This window comes from Periplaneta americana, chromosome 2 (genome assembly GCF_040183065.1).
Source record: "Periplaneta americana isolate PAMFEO1 chromosome 2, P.americana_PAMFEO1_priV1, whole genome shotgun sequence".
Taxonomy (NCBI): Eukaryota; Metazoa; Arthropoda; class Insecta; order Blattodea; family Blattidae; genus Periplaneta; species Periplaneta americana.
In genome coordinates, this window is record NC_091118.1 from 134,883,942 (window position 1) to 134,905,675 (window position 21,734).

Here is a 21,734-nt window from a genome sequence, read left to right on the forward strand (position 1 = left end):
TAACTGCAAATACACTTTCTTTGGCACCATAACAAGTCTTACTGATATGTAGGTCCCGAGTATCCTTCTTCCTGGTTTATGTTACAAACCTAGTGACAACTAGGTCAGCGTCTCTTTAATACGAAGCTACAAACCACTGACGACGTTTAATTTAATATTGCTGTTAAGAAATGAGGTGAGTTTATATCCATATGCATTTCTTCAGACACAACGCTCACGTAGTGAGGTTCTACTAAATAATAACGTTCAAAACGGTCGCTTCGTGGGCATTAATTGCAGATACGGTCATAAATTTGTACCCGGGAGAAAACAAAATTCCATTCATTAAGGAGATTCCAACCCAGGTTAAAAATACATTCACTAAAGAAATATTTCTAACCTTATGGAGGAGGTCTGAGGTTAATAACGAAGCTATAACGCTGCTTGTTTGTTGAGCGTTGTGCACAGGGGCGAGGCCCAGCTAATAACCTTGCGTGGCTCCACATAGCAACTTTGCCGGCTGATAGTCATGGTTACAAACATATGCGCCGACTACATGGGCGCTCCGGGACTCAAGCACCCAACAGATATACTTAATAGGTGCTCAGCACCCACTGGATTCTGAGCTGAAATTAATTTCGATTTCAACTTTTGTGCCAAGATGGAGTGAACAAGTTTTTCATATACAGGGACATCATTTTATTTTTACTTCAATTTTTATTGTACCTGAGTTTTTAATGTACTTCACTCCCACCCCTTCTACTAATGAAGTTCCCACTGTCCTCCACACAGATCCAAGACCGCATATAGTAAACAGCACCGAGTTAGTGAGTATAGTACGTTCCAGTGACGAAAGAGCTTTCGATATTGAATATATTTTCGCACAGGTACTGTCCGTTTGCCTACGTCGCATTCCGATTTCCCCCACCTGCTTCTGTTCGCCCCTCTGTAAAAGCTGGGGTGTCTTAGCTCTTTTCTGAAAACATTACTTTATGTTAGGAATTGGACGTTTACGTATATTATACAACTGTTTAAAATAACATTAAAAGGGCCTCGTTAAGTAATTAACTGTTACGTGATTCCCCCCTTTTTACGATCCTGCGGCATAACCACTTGGACGGACAGTAGATAGCATGTCTGAGTAATTTTATCTTTTCGGATTGGGCAGAAGCGAAGATTGAATTTACAGTACGTAAGGTACTCTTTTATAGAGTAGGTGCAGAATTATTTCTGCATGTGTTACTAGTACGAAGGACGAAACTGGCAATTGAAATTAGATGCAATAGTCTATAATATGAACAAAAGAACTGAAACCTTTATCGAAATGAACGGCCACCATTTTCAAAAATGTGTTAAATATTCATATTATGGTTATTTTTCAATTTAACTTCTTTCTCTATATTGTACGCTAATGTGCTATAGACAGTATAATATACACTGCATAATGAATACGTTCGCATGGATAACTCAGTTCGTGAGTAAAAACACTTACTGTTAATACAGTACTGTATTTTGATTAAACAAAAACCTAATGAAAATTATCGAACTCAAAATCGCGATATTTCCTAGTTTACGTAAATGGATGAAGTACTTTTCTTCCCTCCTATACCTAGTAAAGTGATTTGTTTGTGATTTACGCCAGTATCATCGAACTACAGTCGTGGAAGGGGGTAGCAAATTGTGTTTCCGGTTCTCTAAAGGTATAGCCAGATTGATATTAAAAATGTTAGTAAAAATAAAATGATGTCCCTGTAGTATCATGAAAAGAAAATAATGTATCCAATTTATACAATGCAATTTGAAAAAATTGCGTTAGCTATTTTTTCAGAGGAGATTAACTACCCTATCGCCCTACCGCCAATGCGCCGAAGTTAAATTTGCTTATTTAAGGACCCATTATGTCCGGAACTACTGAAGATAACATATTGACATTTTTATAGGATAAAGATACGAGGTTCTTAAGAAAGTTGACACAGGTTTATTTAGAAATATAAGTTTTTAAAACTATTTTAACTTTTTAAATAAAATTAGAAGTTGCAACATTAAATTCTTTTTAAACAAAGAGACACACCATGACATGATCTATGCAAAGAGCTCCTTTAGTGCACTTCAAACCGTTTAATTGCTTGGGTTAACTCCTGATGTAAACCCTTTTAACTAACGTCTTTATTGCTCTCTGGTCTGCAACAGTTTGAGCACTCATTGAAAAAATTATTACAGCCCGGACCAGCGCTTCGATAGGCTATTGCAAGTATGATTTTGATGTATGTAGAGTCACTACTATTAGTCTGGAAATTTTAATTATTTAATTGAGACAAAGGCTAATTTGGATTTCTCGATCTCTGACAGAGTCAAAAACCCTGATAGAACTAATATGTAACCCTTGCGGTGAATTTCGGCCAAGTCCGGAGGCTCTAATTAGTCGAATCGACTCTCCTCACCTCCACGTAAGGACCTCCTGGGAGCTTTTAAAATGTGAAAGAGAGAGTGGTGTGCGAAAAGCAAGGGGAAGCTACAGCATTTATCTTTCCAAAGAAAAACTGCGACATGATGAAAGGGCATAAACATGGACATTACAACGAAGTGAAAAGAAGCGAATAGAAGCATTTTAAATGTGGATATGGAGAAGAATACAGCATGTGAAATAGACAGACAATAAAGAATGAAACTGGGTTGGAAAGAGTGGGTCAAGAAAGAATGATGTTGAAACAGATCAAGAGAAGCAGGAATTGGTTGGGTCACTGGCTAAAAAGAAACTGCCTACTGAAGGATGCACTGGAAGTAATGGTAAACGGGAGAAGATTTCGGGGCAGAAGCAGATATTAGAGATAGACGACATTGAGGTATATGGATCATATGCGGAGACAGAGGAAGTCCGAAAATAGGAAAGATTGAAGCATGCTGATCGGTCTTGCCAAGTCTTCCTGTCAAACTTTGTTATTAATCTTCATTGAAATTACGGCCAAACTGACACTGTTGCGCAACAAACCAATAAAGGACACATCTGGTGGTAAAACCCCAATATCATCTCTTAAAGTCTCCTGTTGTCCTGGAATACATATTCCTGAATTCAACATAAAAATTCTGCTCTGTATCGGGGATTCACCGGCACGTAGAATACGTCACCAGTTTCGGGAATGAAACGTTGGTTTAAATATTGTTTCATTTTAAAAATGGAGAGTATGGGTTTATGACAAAAGAAGGGCATGCAATATTATTTTCTCTTTATATGAATGCGACATTCCGAAATTAGTCTCAGCTCAAGACACGTTTTTGACTATGGTTCACTCAAAGTATATCGCACGTATCTATTATCACTTTAACATGTAGAACTCGCGATTACAAAACAAACGAGTGGTAGCACAGGTCTGCAGCTACTTTAGATGAGACATTACGGAGTCCAGGCCCAGCGGAACGGCTAATCTTATTCGCAACTTCGGCGCCCTCATGCCCGTAGCGAGAGAAGGTAGCGTCATTGGGCGTGGTCACACAAGCTACATTGGTTCATGATCTATCTACTAATAACATTAGCATTCGACTGTGGCTCATAGTGTTGTTACAGTAAGCATCTGAATTGTTTGTCATTTTTTGTTTCACCACGAATCCTGAAATGGGTGCCCATTCTCAGTGCTGGGAAAGACATATCGATGGCCCAGAACCAGACTGTTCCAAGTCCATTATATTATTTCTTTTCAGGAAAACTATTTTAAGCTCCTGACATTCAAAGCTTCATGAAACAATTTGTAATAGCTTCATAGCAACCTTGTGGAGAGGAATATTTACAATTTTGTTCGATTCATATATGCAGACAAGAACTGGAACACAATGAAACACAGATTTCTTTCTTATAAAAAGTTGGACTTAGAACAGCCTTGTTCTCAGCCGTCGATATGTTACGTAAAAAATGTTGGGAAAAGTGAGTTTATAGCCATTTGTCTTAAGACAAAGGCATTTCAATTTTTACTGAAATTATTAAATTATTTAATTTGCATTACTTTCGAATAAATTGATTCGTGGATACTAAATATATTAAATACGAACAAAATCCGTACAATAACAAATTCAGAAGAAATGCTGTATATAGACAAAGTGAATGCACCTTTTTCGTATGATTGATACTGAAAACGTTTATTTCTGCGATAAGATCGAAACATATGTTTTGCAGCATCAGCATTTAAAAATAGCGTGAATTTTAAACTATATACAGTACTTTACTTTGGCTAACTCACACGTAATCGATCATTAAAATTCACGTTAAGAATAATTGTTTTAACGAGATGTATTAATGCTCGAAAACCGAGTAATTTAGTTCAGTTTTCATTTCCGTACCAAGAACAAGTTTCCACCTTCAACACTGAGCTCACAGCCTCTGTAAGACTCCAAAGTTTGAACAGAATTACACCTCGGCCACAGTTTGGTCTTAGTGTGTCCCTGCAAGCAAGAAGGAGCGTGATGGGATTGTTTTTAACTTCAACAGCCTGCTTCTTTTTTCTGCTGGTCTTAATTACGACATTTAACCGATGATCATCATAAGGTCGGCTTCCCATTTGGCTCACTGCTCACGCACATCAGATGCGCTACAGCCACTGGAAACATAGCAACATGGCGCTCCAGAAAAAACATGGACAGTATATGCAATCCATGTGTCTATTAAATCTTCAATTCTTCCTACAATTACTACAAAGGTTCAGGGCAAACTACGTATCTTAATGTACAAGGAGGGGCAAGATTCATTTTACAAAAATGCAAGACCATAGTGATGTACAGCACTGTCACCTCTACAAATATATAAAAGACACTGCCATGACCCTGTTTTCATTAACGAATCATTTAGCAACATAGTTTACTTCTTATTTTCCTATCTATCCTTTGTGCTTAATCCTTTAGTTGAATGTTCTATTTGTCATCAACGTCATCGTCTTCGTCAAGGCTTGAAGCATAGCAGTCCGTGCCATCTTTTTCGAGGACGTCCTACATTTCTTTGGTCTTTAGGTTTATATGCCGAAGTATGTTTAGCTATTCTGTGTTCATCCTTTGTCCAAACCTTCTTTCTTCTTATTGTCAATTTTTTTCAATCATGCTTAAAAATTTATAATTCATTGCGAATTGTAATGGTACTGATTTCATCTCTGCATGTAATCCACAAACATTCCTTAGAAATTTTATTTCTGCTGTTCTATTTGTAATAAACTTGATTAAAAATATTACTGAGGAAGTCTTAGCTTTGTCTCCAGAGACTACTGGGTGTTCAGTTCAAAGTGGTCATGGCTCGCTGTATGCCGTCACGTGGCTAGTCGATGAGCCTAGAGAATTCAATCTTCCTACACTTTCACAGAGGCGTATTACTTATCTGCCAGAGAAGTTTCCTAGCAAATACGGCGTTCATTCTGAAGAGTACTTACCGATACGTACGGTAATGCCGGTAGTGGCAGGAATGTGAACTGTTTCGAAACATGTACTGAGGTGAGTTTTTTCTTATTGTCGAGATATGGGGAGAGGGTTAAGACGATTACTTACGTATTTGTTGACATTAACTTCGACGGTCAACATGGACACGGAGCATTTGATTTGTATTGTGGAATGTTGCCTTACGCAACCGATGATAAATACCGCGCAAAACACAGTTCGAAAGAGGTTATGGTAGCACACAGACCGTACAGACCGCCATCTGTTGCTACGACGTTCAAGTTATACCGTACACGTTCTCAAGTTCAGATTGAACGCCTTGATTAATAGGCAACTTCTCTGACACAAAAGCTGAAACTCGCTTCAAATCGCTGACTCATCAACAGTGACGTCATGACAAACTTTGAAATGAACACCCAGTATTAACCCCTTGTAATGTACAGTACGTCGTCTCGCTTTATTTAACATTTCGTTTCACCATACTGACTACATATTCAGAATATTGCTCGATCTGTGAATTATTACACTAGAGCGCACAATTGAAATGAAAGGAGTAAAATATTTATACACAATTATCATAATCATTGTATTGAATTTAATATAGGGTGAGTTGAGGTAATTTGGGCATAAAACAGCCTTTTTTTAAGTTCAGAGATCAGTACCCTATTACCATGATAAAATTTTCCAGTCAGTTTTTTATGTGTTAGCACTGTGACCTTCTAAAATGATTCTATTGCATTTTCAAATATGTTGGAGTTTTTATTTTAGTAGGTTATTTTACGACTCTTTATCAACATCTTAGGTTATTTCTGCAGTGCTCGGGAAAAGTGATATAAGTCAGTTTCGTAAACCTTTTTTGATAATTTATTGACAACTTACGGAACATTTGCTCGCTTGGAAAAAAATACATAAGTATTTCTCCCATTACAATAATTTATACAGAAAAAAAATTAAATCGACGTAAACCAGTGCAAGTTGTCAATAAATTATCAAAAAAGGTTTATGGAAACTGACTTATGTCACTTTTCCCAAGCACTGCAGATTTAGCGTCTGAATGAGATGAAGGTGATAATGCCGGTGAAATGAGTCCGGGGTCCAGCACCGAAAGTTACCCAGCATTTGCTCACATTGAGTTGAGAGAAAACCCCGGAAAAAACCTCAACCAGGTAACATTTCCCGACTGGAAATCGAACCCGGGCCACCTGGTTTCGCGGCCAGACGCGCTAACCGTTACTCCACAGATGTGGGCAATATGTTGGACTCTTCTTGTTACAATAATAACCGTATGTTTAACTATACTCAATTTACCCTATGGATGGGGAAATTAGGGTAGGCCTCTGTGTATTTTGAAGTAAAACATGCTTGAAGTCCTTATAAAATCAAATTATCTTGAAACAGAATGTAGGCCTAGAGGTTAAGTAGGCATATAAAAATCTTAATTAGATTTAACAACACAAAACAATTTCAACCAATACTTAAGTTCTTAAAAAGGTTTATTTTGTATTCTGAACTTAATAACATTCAAACATCCCTTTGCCATTAAAAAAAAGAAACATGCATTACTATTGCGAAACAGTAAATTAAAATAATAATAATAATAATAATAATAATAATAATAATAATAACATATTACGAATCTTTCAGAATCTGAAGGTTAAGAAAGTTAAGTTTATGCCCCATGGATTTTTAATAAACTTAATATCGCAGGCTGTATGAAATTAAACAGAATTAATTAATTAATTAATTAATTAATTAATTCATTCATTCATTCATTCATTCATTCATTCATTCATTCGGTTTTCCGCCCAAGGGCAGGTCTTTCACTGTATTCTCCAATTTTTCTTATTTTCTGCCTTCCTCTTTGTCTCTTCATATGATTCATATATCTTAATGTCGTCTATCATCTGTTACTTTCTTCTGCCCCTAACTCTTCTCCCGTTCACCATTCCTTCCAGTGAATCCTTCAGTAGGCAATTTCTTCTCAGTCAGTGACCCAACCAATCCCTTTTCCTCTTCCTGATCAGTTTCAGCACCATTCTTTCATCACCCACTCTTTCCAACACTGCTTCATTTTTTATTCTGTGTGTCCATTCCACACGTTCCATTCTTCTCTATGGGTATATTCCCATTTCAAATGCTTCTATTTGGTTTTCTTCACTTCGTCGTAATATCCATGCTTCTGCCCCATACAATGCCACACTCCATACAAAGCACTTCACTAGTCTCTTCCTTAGATCCGCAGAAGACGCTTCTTTTTTGCTAAAAACTTCCTTTGTCATTGCTATCCTCCTTTTGACTTTCTGGCAGCAGCTCATGTTACTGCTTATAGTATACTCCAAGTATTTGAAGCTGTCCACTTGCTCTACTGCTCATTTAGAATTCGCAAGTTTACCTTCTTTATTTTTCTTCCTAACAGATTGAAGAATAATAATTGTTGTATTGAGGAGAGTGGAAGAATAAGAAGGAACACGATGAAAATGAGAAGACTATCGAAAGACCGAAAATCATGGAAGGCATGGATGAAAACACCCCGACGCTATAAGGCAACAGGGATAAACAAAGCAGAAAAACAGTGACATAAAAGTCAATTAAAGCTTCAATACTTGGCTTACTAAGTACCATAAACGCCATCGCCACTACCGCAATTACCACCAGAACCATTACTACCATCACAATTACAACTACCATAGAACCATTACTGTCACTACAATCACAACGACAACCAGCACCATTATTTATCACCAAAATATTTGAACTCTATATTAAGCCAGTGACCTTTTATAATTTCCAGACAAAATATATTTTTCTTCTGGGGTTATACTGAAGAAGCTGTGGTGTCCTCTTAATGTACTAAATTGTGATGTTAATTTTGTATTTTTCTTTTTCGGCTGAATCGTAAATGTTACTACTCGATGGTTTAGGTTTCACTTCTGTGAGGAATATTCATCCTTCCATGCCTTTTAGCTTAAGAATGTGTCTGAATTATTACAGACTCTGTTGAAAATTCAGCTGAATTTTTGTAAATTTTCTTTACTGTAATTCTAGAAATGGTTTAGAGCACATCTATTCTACACAGGACAAATTTTAGCACGAGTATTCTAATTTGTTTTATTAAGTAAGTACTATATTTTAAATGTTCATTTTGCTGTAGACTAAATTTGACAAATTTAATGATTAATCAATTTATATAAGACTATAGGCATAAATGAACAAATTCCCTTGACCAATGAGATTTCGACGCTCAGGTGTCTACGCTCGGGTAACATCTCAGCAATCCTGCACTGTTCCTGTCAAACCTTGCTTCAGATAATGCTCTGAGAATTTCATTTTCTCTTTAATTTTGTACCTATTAGGTTACATTCATCTATGGCCTTTTCCCTTTAAAATTTCTCTAGACTCCTTCAATGGAACGGCGATGCATGGAGTGAGACAAGTGGCCTACTGGCTTGAAGCTCTCACATTTCCTTATCAGCAGGCCCAAATCTTTTGCAAGGACGCGAGTTCGTATACTTTTTAGATTTTTTCCTCTCCCACTTCTTTATTTGATTCACGATAAGAAAATATTCGGAAGATGGACAGCTACAGAATTCCGAAGGAAATTCTGCTCTATCAACATAGCGATAAAAGGAACCTCGGGAATGCGGAGAAAAAATGGAAGAAGAGAATTTTCTGCAACTGGAACAGGCTAAACAAGCCCTACCGTCAAGAAGAATGAGATATGTAAATCATGCATTTGTAATCTGAGAATTTAAGTGGCTAAGTGTAAAATTACATATAAGCAGACTCTGAAATACTGTGTAGCATACTCCACAGTAACTTTTCATCTTGATTTTAGTTGGTCTTCGGAGCTACTCCCCGTGCAGTCAGGACGGCTTGGATGTAAGAGAGTTACACAGATACCATGTAACCCCGAGGCGCAGCCAGAGTGTTATAAATTTCTTTTGCCAATTAAAGTACTATTAATATTTTATCCGTACTGTGGGCGTGATCCTTTCTGTCCATGGCATGCACGTGTTTGATAGCAAGTTTATTGTGATGTTAAACTGTGGCATGAAATGGTAGTTGGATATGACGAAGAAGATTGAATAAAGCCATAAAACACAGACATAAAAAACTATGACATGAAAGAAAGAGTAAGCCAAAATGTAAATAAATCATAGTTTTCTAACAGAAAAATTTAAAACATTTTACGGCTTTTAAAACTATTGTTTAACTTTCACCAAAGAACACTTTTCTGCCCACTCTCTCCTCAAAAACATGGTAACCTTCGGAATTTCGTTCCTAAAAGAAACTTGACAAAAATCAGTGTAAAATGTACCTAATAGGCTACTTATTTACTTATGGCTTTTAAGGAACCCGGAGGTTCATTGCCGCTCTCACATAAGCCCGCCATCGGTTCCTATCCTCAGCATGATTAATCCAGTCTCTACAATCATATCCCACTTCCCTCAAATCCATTTTTATATTATCCTTCCATCTATGTCTCGACTTGCCCAAAGGTCTTTTCCCTCCGGTCTCCCAACTAACACTTTATACGCATTTCTGGATTCGCCCATATGTGCTACATGCCCTGCCCATCTCAAACGTCTGGATTTAATGTTCCTAATTATATCAGCTGAAGAATACAATGCGTGCAGTTCTGCGTTGTGTAACTTTCTCCATTCTCCTGTAACTTCATCCCTCTTAGCCCCAAATATTTTCCTAAGCACCTTATTCTCAAACACCCTTAACCTCTATTCCTCTTTCAAAGTGAGAGTCCAAGTTTCACAACCATACAGAACAACCGGTAATATAACTGTTTTATAAATTCTAACTTTCAGCGTTTTTTAGAGCAGTCTGGATGACAAAAGCTTGTGAACCGAATAATAACAGGCATTTCCCATATTTATTCTGAGTTTAATTTCTTCCCGAGTGTCATTTACATTTGTTACTGTTGCTGCAATATATTTGAATTTTTCCACCCCTTCAAAGGATAAATTTTCTATTTTTACATTTCCATTTCGTACAATATTCTGGTCACGAGACATAATCACAGACTTTGTCTTTTCGGATTTACTTCCAAACCTACCTCTTTGCTTGTTTCACGTAAAATTCCCATTTTTTCTCTAATCCTTTGTGTATCTAATATGTAATGTTAACTCTTTCATATTCTTTCTTGACTGTGAACTGGTTGCCATGTTTGCCTTAGGTGCAGGTTCACGCTTCAGATATACGGCCGAAGACAATACGAGACATTACTTGGAGATTTACATACCGAATAGTCCAGGACAAACCTACATACCTAAAATTTATTTAGCAATAAAAATGCGTACATGCAAGGCGTATCATGTTTTTATTGAATATCACTGACTTCTGTCTGATTATTGTCAATTTATATTAAATGTGTTCTTTCTCTCTTTTCTCTTTCGTCTTCCTTTTTTTTTTTTTTGCTCTTATGTGTTACTTATTAGTTTGAATTAAATTAATTACTGTATTTAGTAAACTTCTTTGTAAATTTTATGTGATATTATTGGCTAAGATCGCACCGTACACGAGCCTGGCTCTTACGGTAGTGGCTAGAAACATTTTTGTTTTATAATTTTAATTTGTACTTACTAGCTAGCTAGTTAAATAAATTTAAATAAACGAATATAAATTTATGTTCAGAAGTATAAATTTCGCAATTTTATGTTTGTTAATCTGTAAGAAAACAACTGAAAATAAACTTAAGATGTTATTGCGAAAAATGGACATAATGCTATACGAGGACTGAAGTAATATTAAAATAGATCCTTACGCACAGAAAACTTTATAGTCTGTCGAAATATTGTATAACTTTATTATTTAAGCTTTATTTGGTCCACATAAAATACTCTAATTTTACATACTTCAGCTTCTTTTTGTCTACAGAACATAATAGTATTTTTAAGAGTTTTGTTGTAAAGATGAGTATTTTTATTGGACCAAATATACAGCACATATGGAATAAAAATTAGTATTTTATCGTTGAGCTCACTGGAGCTGAGTTATTAAAAAAAAAACTATCACGAAATGGCGTTATTGCGCTCATAATTTACCCATATTCGTTTCCTGTGTTTCTTAAAATAATATTTATGTGCCACATTCATTTTCATTTTTTATTTGCATAAACAATGATGCACAACCGAACGAGTTGGCTCAGATGGTAGAGTTTGAGACTCGCATTCGGGAGGTCACGGGTTCAAGCTCTGTTGCCGACCAATCAAACTGGAGTTTCTCATGGCTTCCCTTAGTCATAAAAGCAAATCCAGATTGGAAATTTGCATGCTATATTCATCACCGCCTCAATTACCAATACGATAAGCATTAATAAAAATCTATAATCAGTCACATGAACACAAGCCATCTACAACACACTATATAGAAACAGGAACTCAACAAGAGTAAAATCGGCCTACTGGTATACCCATACATTCTAAACACGCGACATGACCACAGATACTAAAGCGAGTATAAACATAAGAAAAAAAAAGATCCACAGTGAAGTGAACGTAAAAAATTATCTTCGTACACAATCCACTCTATATTGACATTAATTTGGAATGATTTATTAAGGGATGCATTCAAGACTAATTTAGAAAAATGTTAAATGAATTATCCTTGCACTAAAAACGAATGTTCACTGAACCAAATGATTATATTTTAATTATTTGCATATAATAACAATTAGGAAACGTGTTAAAAGAATTATTCTTGCAGGAAATGAGTGCTCTCTGGACCAAAATGATCGTATTTTAATTATTTAAATACAATTTCAATTAAGTAACATATTAAACTATTTATCCTTCTATCAAACACGGATGTTCCCTGAACCAAATGCCCTATTTTAATTATGAAATTACTTTATATTTATTTCTAACAAGTGCAGCGAAGCGCACGAGTACGGCTAGTCTCAAAATAAATTTGTAACATCGCCCTGTTTGTTATTTCTTGTATCAAATAAGTGAAAGTAACACAACTAAACGTTAAATACAGTAAATATCTTATAACAACATTGTTACTTTAATATAGATTAAATCTTTGTAGTTAAGAACAAACAATTTCTGTGAAATAATCTCTAGTTACATGTAAATTCGTAAATTAAAGATGAGGTCGAAGTTGAGTTTTGTGACAGCATAATGAGAAATGACACACATCACTTGGATTACAGCTGTTGTTGCGGGAACACTTCGCACTACTTACGTAATACTTACACGCTTTACTAATTGGTTAATCTCCTACTTCCTCGAAACGACTAATCTTTCGAGAAAACCTTTAACAGTTCTATTAGGAATCAGCTTTTGTCTTTTCGTATGAAGTATCCAAAATGCTGTATCTTGATCTTCATTTGCTTGTGAACTGATATTTGACAGTCATTATCGATGGTGTAGTGATTACTATATCTGCCTCTTACAAGTCTATCGCGGATTCAAGTCCAGTGATAATAAGTTTTAGAACGAAACGAATGTAAATTATTATTTCCTCTAAAAACGGGATTACACCGAGGGAGCAGTGTGCAGTGTCTCACGATTTCCCAATTTTCATTTGTAGATCGATTCTCTCTTGCGACAACCACCGCTTGCAAAATTACTGTTTACACCAAAGCAGCAAGTTCATTTGTTAAGAAAGATGTCACTTTCAATAACTTCTACTACAATTTATTTGATTCTGCAGGGTGTAAGGGGTATAAGTGCCGTCCTTTTCACAGTCGTCGGGGACGGTCAACAGAATCAAAAAAACATAGGGTCAAAACTTCATAGTTTTCCCAGAAAAAATATTTCTTTATTTTATTTGCGTTATACTGCTTATATCGTTAGTAAAATTACGAAAACAATAATTACATCAGTAAGTATATCTAGCAAAGAATTAATATTAGTTTAAATAAATATTTGTGTGTTCTATTACGTTTTCGTGAAATTAAATAATAATGCATGCTTAAATTTCTTGATATTCTGGCGTGAGAAACGTGGCAACATGTTCAGTAGGATTCATGCTGTTGACGTACTCTGCCCAGACGTACAGCTCAGCTGAGTTCAAGCTCCCTATCCATAAGTTTCCTGCCGATCGGATATCAGTTGAGTACAGGTATTCGATAAATAACTTACAGTGCCATTCACAGTTCAGAAATATCATATGTTATTAGTTTATGGAAAAAGTAGTCATAATTCAAGCGCGGCAAGAAAGATATACCGCCAACGTTTTCCGCAAAGAAGGTTACCTAATGGGCGAACTTTTGTAGCAGTTTCTCAACGATTATTAAAAACTGGGAGTCTCTTACCCAGTTTCGAAAATCACACAAACAGAAATTTCTTTAAAATGATACTGCTTTACGGAAGTGGGAGAGATTAAAATTTTGCATTAGAAAAAAGTTCGTGTGATTTTGTGCAGTGAACCATTAGTGTTTTTTTTTTTTAGACTTACAATAAAAATGGAGCAATATTGTTAAATAAAATGTAAATTTACCACTATTTTCTATTAATAAGATTGAAAGTTTGTATTTGCTGCTCGTTTTATGTAAACAACAGTTGTCCTGGTTCGCCCCAGCATTAGAATAGAGCATGTTTTGTACCGGTATGTCTTACTCGCTTCAGCTGTACTGTGTATTTGTAAACCCCCTCCTCCTCATCCAGCAACGTTGTCAAACGTATAATAGATAAACATTGTAAGAACATTTTTTTCTTCCTTATGACATGAATAATCATCAGTTAAAATAATTACTATTATACCCCTTACACCCTGTAGATTTTATTTCGAAAAATAAACAGCGTCGAAGGAGATGGTGGAGAGGACAACTGTTCAATGCAACGGCACACTGAATAGCTTTGATGAATGAATTGAATTTTGATTCTCAATATCTGCTTATAAATTTTACAAGAATATCCAATATTGATTTCGACAATTTGCTTATACTTGTATCGCCATAATAATAAAACCGGATACAGACTATAGCGATAGTATTCAAGCGAATGTCAATAACACAGATATCTGGTTACTGGAGATTCCTAAAAAACTCTTATGTATCTCTATACAATAAGGTGGGTTGGGGTAATTTAGGTATAAAAGAGTGTTTTAAGTTTATTGACTCGTAGCCTGTTATTGTGCTAACATTTACCAGTCAGTTTTTTAATATCTTAGCACTGTGACCTAGAATGATTCGATTATATTTTCAAGTAGCCTATGTTGAACTTTTCTTATCTGAAGTGTTTAGATTCCACATATAAACAGCAGCAAAAGATCAGTCCTAAATCTAAATCTTCACTAACACAATCAGAAGAATAACACGCAATCTAACATCAACACAACCTCTCCTATAGAGAGACTGAACTGAACTGCCCTACGTGCGCGAGACTGTTTGCAGCATGTTGCATGGCCTTCATGCCGGTCGCAAGTTGCACGGTCGACCTACAATATGTAAGTACAGTAGCGGCTGGTGGTCAAAATAATGAGTGTGCTACAATCGCTATATCGGCCTACTGTATACATTTATATGTATTTATCTTAATTTGAGACTCGCCTAGTGACGAAATATGAAGTCCATACGACGTTCCTTCCTACTGCAGAACTTGTCAATTATCCTGGTGTTAAACCCCTCCATCTTGGACATCATACACTTTTCTATTGACAGTATTGCAAGAGCAGTGAGGCGATCCTGAGACATAGGGTTCCTTAAAACCAGTTTTTATACGTTTCAAGCAAGAAAAACATCTATCTGGCTCAGCAGTGGTCATTGGTGTTGTAAACAAAATATTTAACAACTTCGTTACTTCACGGAACGGATCCTGTAAATTGTTGGAGACTATGTATTGTATTGTAACAATTGAACAGCTCCATCTATATTTCGGACGTCGGGTTTTCCGTATAGAACTCCAAGTTGCGTCATTAACACGCTTTTGTTCAGTATAGTATAGCTGTTGACAGCAACTTCAAGTTCGCGTTCACGAAAATTATACGAAAAATTCTCAAAAATTTTGCTGCTTAACAATTTTGTTGCGTCTAGGTAGCTTAAAGACTGGAAACGGTGAGTAGTTTCCTGAATTATACAATCACATACTTCCTTGGCTTCAATTTTCTAGAATTCCATTTTCCGTCGCTTGCTAGCTGATTCAGGAGGAACCTCCTACAGGTAGATGACAGCAGCAGTCTGATATTTCAATTACCAGATACAGTGTAAATAGTTCCGAGTTCTTCCACAAACAAGCATTCTTTCGTTACGCTTTACTTTTGTAATCTTCAAGCTGTGTTGTGCTGAAGCTGACTACAGCACTTTCCCGCGTAAAAATAGCCAATCAGAGCAGTGATTTCAGCTTCGCACATGCGCATAAATGTCTACATTCTCATATGAATTTCAGAGTAGCACAACGAACCCCCTGAGGCACCAAAGAGTAAAGAGCGAAGACTAAACACTCGATAATACGTCATGAATATAACCACGGGAAATTGTTAAATGACAGATCAGATACCATGGTATTACAAATACATTATTTGAGCAAAAAATATCACTGTGCTGTAGCACTATAGCACATAGGGACGGGCCGGCCCTGGAAGTGAACGCTTTGTACATCGTAATCATCATCATCATCATCATCATCATCATCATCTGCAAGGAATAGGCCTAATAGCCTGTTCTGATTCCAGTTGAAATCGGCCAAGCCACGTGCTTTAGAACATCCGAGTCTTCTTTGCACTCTCAGTTGGTATTCTTTTGCCATTTTTTACAGTCGATATTCTTCGATTTGTGAATAAATAGTCCTCCCAATTTTGTCTGTATTTCTGAATTGTGTTATGCAGGTTGTCAATATTTAATAAATTCCTTATTTCGCGATTTTTTTTATCTGACAATCCGTATCTCGCCATTACTTCCCAAGAACCACATCTCTGCCACTCTTTGTTCGATAATGTTCTTTCATGATATATTTCATTAATGCAATGACATGTTTATTCTTTTTCAGACGATGAAATTATCTGCAAAGATCCTGGTGCTGTTTTACCAAGTACTTCACTGCCTAAATGTTGCACATCGAACCACAGGTAAACATGACAAAAACTAGTAAAAGTTACATTTTAATGCTAAAAAGTATAAAAGTTTAACTACAACCCTTTTCTTAACGGAGTGCCGACAGAAATGTCAATGCTAGTAAGTACCTATCTATTTTAATCGGTTACTTAAAGACACTATATCAATTGCGAGTTTATCTAGCGTCAGTGAAACGGTAGGCTAATTGCGAGATGAAATTACTTTGGCGAAATGGGACCGAGGCTTCGTCATGGATAACCTTATAGCTTGGGAAAAACTCTGAAGATATCCAATCACATAGTCCAAATTAGATTCGAACTTTCGCCCGATCGCAACCTCAGGTGAAATCTTGTTTTCATTGCTATGGGAGTATTCATCTGTGAAAAAGAAATCAACAGCTCTTCTCCCTCTTCCCAGCCGAGTTAAGTAGTTAAAAATCCTGGCTTAGTCAAAACAGTTCTACACATGAATATGTTGCGATAGAGAGTATAAGATGAATTAATTGTAATGAGCGTAAATTTGGGAGACAGTATTTGGCAAAATATCACTTTTCAGAAGACGCGGTTTCAAAGTCTTGCAGAGAAATTAAAATATATCTCTAGAAACTGATTGTGTGTTCCTTAGCTTGCGTATGTAATACGAATATTTATTATCAATGTCGCCGATATTGGCGTGTGGCCATCTGCGCCTGTGCTTACGTTTCGGCGATTATGATGAAAAATCCTCTTGGGGCAACCCATTAGGTCGAAATTTGTTCGCCCAGTATGATAAAGTCACATGAGTATGGACGTAGGCAGAATGGCTGAAGATGAAGGTGATATGACAGCAACATGAGCCCGGGGTCCGGCGCCGAAAGTTACCTCAGAAAAACTTCAACCAGGCAACTTGTAATATGCGATTATTAGATCGATAAGGAGAAATTGTACTATACACTTACGTTATAGAGCAGTGTTCCGCAACCTTTTTCTACTCACGGCACACCCTAGACATGTCTAGACTCAACATGGCACACTAAAATGTTAATCCCCTCAAAAATATATGATATGACTCTCCTAATATAATTACGTAATGTAATCAAATGTATTATTATTATTATTATTATTATTATTATTAAACAAAAATCGACTCTTGCATTTATTAACAACTTATGAACTTTAATTCACTGTAGAAAATACACATTTCTATTATTAATATTAAAGTAAATAACTCAACTCATACTTTCAATGTGATACTTGAACCTGCTTAGCTGCACACAGGTGGCTGATCCGCGGTAGAATCGTTGACAGTTCAAGTCTAATTTCTTCATTGATGGATTTGAGTCTCTCCCTCTTTAATGTTTTAATTTCAGTTAACGTCTAGAAGCCCAGTTCACACATATATTATGTAGTTGAAAATTGCAATAACATATTAACTGTCATCTTAGAGGTAGCCGGGTATTCACTCTCTTATTGACAACCAAAATGTTTGCAAAGGTACTTCGAGAAGTTCTAATTTCAATGTTCTTATGTACGAGTAGTGTAGTGTGCTCTGATCCCATTTCCTGACACAAAACAGAAAAAAGCAGCATATTTAGGTACTGCGGTTTTATGAATTTCATGACTTTTACTACTTCGTCCATCAGAATTTTCAGAGGAGATGGCAAAACAATGGCTTCGCGGTGAATGAGGCAATGGTCGCTCGTATGTTAGGATATAGGCCTACTTCACGTACTTCAGCCATGAATTCTTTCATTCGATCTGTCGTAGAAGCGGCTCCATCTCTAAAACACTAATACAATCCTCCCATGTGAATTCATTACAGACCACATATTCATTAGTTGTACGAAACATTTCTTCACCGGTTGCTCGCTCGGGCACTTTTGCACAAAAAAATTGCAATTACAACCCCATCAATGTACCGAATGTAGGAAAGAAGTTGTGCATTACCGCCAATATCGGTGGACACGTCGATCTGAAGTGAGAACTTCTGACTGTTCTTTATTTCATCCTTCATAATGTCTTGGATGTCATTGGCCATGTTACTAACTGGGCGGTTAATGTGTCAGCAGAGAGAGGAATTGAATTTTAATTAAGTTTATTAATATCTTACAATAACAGGTAAAAGTTCGCGTCACACCTTTCACCTTGTGGAGGCACACTAGTGTACCGCGGTACACCGGTTGCGGAACACTGTTATAGAGGACTATATTCTATGTGAAGTAAGGATAATAGATTAAATTTGAGCAAAATCACTTGAAGTGAGAGGCTGTGAGACAAGCCTTCGATTAGGCTGCAGTATAAAATGTAAATAGCTACCCTCAACCCCTTGCAAGAGAACGTTGGTGTGAATTTTTAACCATATGAAAATGTTCAGGAACGAATACTGGGAGAGGGATGTAGTGTCTCAGAATAATAGCACAATCATATGCGCTTCGTCGTACTGATACTTTGTAAGTCCCACAAATGAGGCAGTACGCATGATCAGACATATAACGAAACAAAACTAATTTCATTACCTCATCTAGTCCTCTTGTGAACCAGGTCGTACGTTCTCTGATCATGCCTCCTTTTTGTGTATTGCAAAGTATCTGTGCGACAATTTTTTTCTAAGGCTGAACCTAAAGAAATGTTATAAAATATAAATGAAGTAAAATACGTATTCAGTTTCCGAGTGGAAAGAATATTACACTCTTACAAATACAATACGTTGTTTTAATTTAAGCCGGTCACATAAAGGGACAGTCGTGAAAATTATGACAAGAAAAAATTCTCTCGCCTATCTGGGATCGAAGTCGCTATGTTCATGTCTTTAATCACTAGCACGAAGCATTTAGGACTGCTGAGGGAGAACATATAAAAATGCTTTAAAAATTAGTACAGAAAATGTTCAAATGCTGCGCGAGTTAAGAATGAAATACTAACTCGTAGCGGTGAACTACGAAACGGGTTTAATTTATGAACGCTATAAACAGAGGGAGTTTATACACCTCACAAGTTATGATCGCTAATGCATATTACATTAATTTTATTGTGGACATAAATAACAGCGGCCGAGTTCCTTATTTGTTTAAAGTCATCCGCTGCATTCAAATATCTTCTAATAAAAAGGACACCTTTCTTGAAACCAGTTAAAGATAATTATAGTTTATTCAGTTCCAGGTTATACTGAAATCGAATGAAATGTCAATTAGTACTGAACCAGTTTCATGGATCATAGTGCACAATATAATAGAAATTATTACTTAACCACATTCTCATATACCAATTGCTCTCATAATATTGCTTTATTTACGAGTTTGTATAGCCGTAGCTCATTTCGACAATATTGCAAATAATAATAATAATAATAATAATAATAATAATAATAATAATAATAATAATAATAATAATAATAATAATAATAATAATAATAATAATAAAACCTGCACAGCTTAACCCCACTAACCTGTTCTCACTTCGTTCCAAACTAGCCTCCGAGGTATTCTCTCGATCTGACTAGGTTATATACAGTCTAGTATATACAGTCACGAAGTTTGTGTTTATGAGGGTACTAGGAACAATATACTGTGCAGGTACTATTTCGCACTGTCTGTAATGAGGCGATAGTAGCGATCCTAGTGGTTAGCAACTATCTATGGATGCATAATTACTACGTATTGAGCTTCGTAACTGTATATACTAGACTGTGGTTATAGTACTTACTTACTGGCTTTTAAGGAACCCGGAGGTTCATTGCCGCCCTCACATAAGCCCACTATTGGTCCCTATCCTGAGCAAGATTAATCCATTCTCTATCATCATATCCCACCTTCCTCAAATCCATTTTAATATTATCCTCCCATTTACGTCTCGGCCTCCCTAAAGGTCTTTTTCCCTCCGACCTCCCAACTGACACTCTATATGCATTTCTGGATTCGCCCATACGTGCTACATGCCCTGCCCATCTCAAACGTCTGGATTTAATGTTCCTAATTATGTCAGGTGAAGAATACAATGCGTGCAGTTCTGTGTTGTGTAACTTTCTCCATTCTCCTGTAACTTCATCCCTCTTAGCCCCAAATATTTTCCTAAGCACCTTATTCTCAAACACCCTTAACCTATGTTCCTCTCTCAAAGTGAGAGTCCAAGTTTCACAACCATAAAGAACAACCGGTAATATAGCTGTTTTATAAATTCTAACTTTCAAATTTTTTGGCAGCAGACTGAATGATAAAAGCTTCTCAACCAAATAATAACAGGCATTTCCCATATTTGTTCTGCGTTTAATTTCTTCCCGAGTATCAGTTATATTTGTTACTGTTGCTCCAAGATATTTGAACTTCTCCACCTCTTCAAAAGATAAATTTCCAATTTTTATATTTCCATTTCATACAATATCCTGGTCACGAGACATAATCATATACTTAGTCTTTTCGGGATTTACTTCCAAACCTATCTCTTTACTTGCTTCCAGTAAAATTCCCGTGTTTTCCCTAATCGTTTGTGGCACTACACTGTTAACATCTTTATCTTGGTAAATACATGGCCAATTATAATTATGTAACTTAGAGCAGTGGTTCCAAGCCTGTGCTCAATGTGTAATTCCCAGGGGCTCCGCGGCCGTTCCAAGAAAATAAAATAAATAAAAATTTAATGAAATTAAAGAATAAGAAACAGGAAGTAAAATCAAAATAAGAAAACTGGCAATTACATTCTGAACAGAAATTTCTAGCAGGAAAAAGCTTCTTGGACGAAAATATCATGATTCGATATAAAAAAATACAGAAAAATATTCAGGCGAATCTCGAAGCTTCGAAAGACTCATTTGGACATTATTTTCCGACAGCTCAAGAGAAAGTGCTGTGAGTACTAAATTAGTACTGAATGTGTTCAGCGCGAATAAAAAAACCATCAAGCTTAAACTCAACGAAATATGAGGTCCTCATAGATGTGACATAACACAATGAACTAAAAATCGCGTTTCAAAACCAGAGTCTACCGGAGTTTTGGCTGCATTTACAAGATGAATTCAAAATCTCGTTTGAGAAAGCAAAATTAATATTGCTGCCTTTCTCAACATCTCTGTGAAGCGGGATTCTCCGCCTGTATTGCCAAAAAAAACAAAATACAAAAGCCGCATAAATGCATAACCAGATATTCACCTGCAATTATCATCAATTGAATCTGAAATAAGAAACTGAGCAAAAGAATTCATCCACAGGTGTCTCATTATATATGTTGCTCTCGCCAATAATGTAAAATTTCTTGTAATACAAATGGTTTGGTTTATTGAACTTTGGAAGAACTTTTATATAGCCTGTGGCCAAGTTTTGACAATATGTGTATTGATATTTGAGACTGATTTGAGATATGGTAAATTA

General features: G+C 36.2%; 1 protein-coding gene and 1 long non-coding RNA gene across 3 annotated transcripts in view; one reads left to right on the plus strand and one right to left on the minus strand.

Annotated features, from left to right (window-relative positions):
* LOC138694591 (uncharacterized) overlaps positions 1–21,734 on the minus strand; it is a 210,131-nt gene that overhangs the window by 168,730 nt on the left and 19,667 nt on the right. The gene's annotated exons all lie outside the window — the stretch shown is intronic.
* The window catches only part of LOC138694588 (lactadherin-like), a 119,947-nt gene that overhangs the window by 58,390 nt on the left and 39,823 nt on the right, over positions 1–21,734 (plus strand). For both annotated transcript variants that reach the window (XM_069818463.1, XM_069818462.1), the window contains exon 2: positions 16,332–16,410. In XM_069818463.1, the coding sequence (XP_069674564.1) occupies positions 16,335–16,410 (76 nt within the window). In that variant the 5' untranslated portion in view covers positions 16,332–16,334. The remainder of the gene's footprint in view (positions 1–16,331; positions 16,411–21,734) is intronic.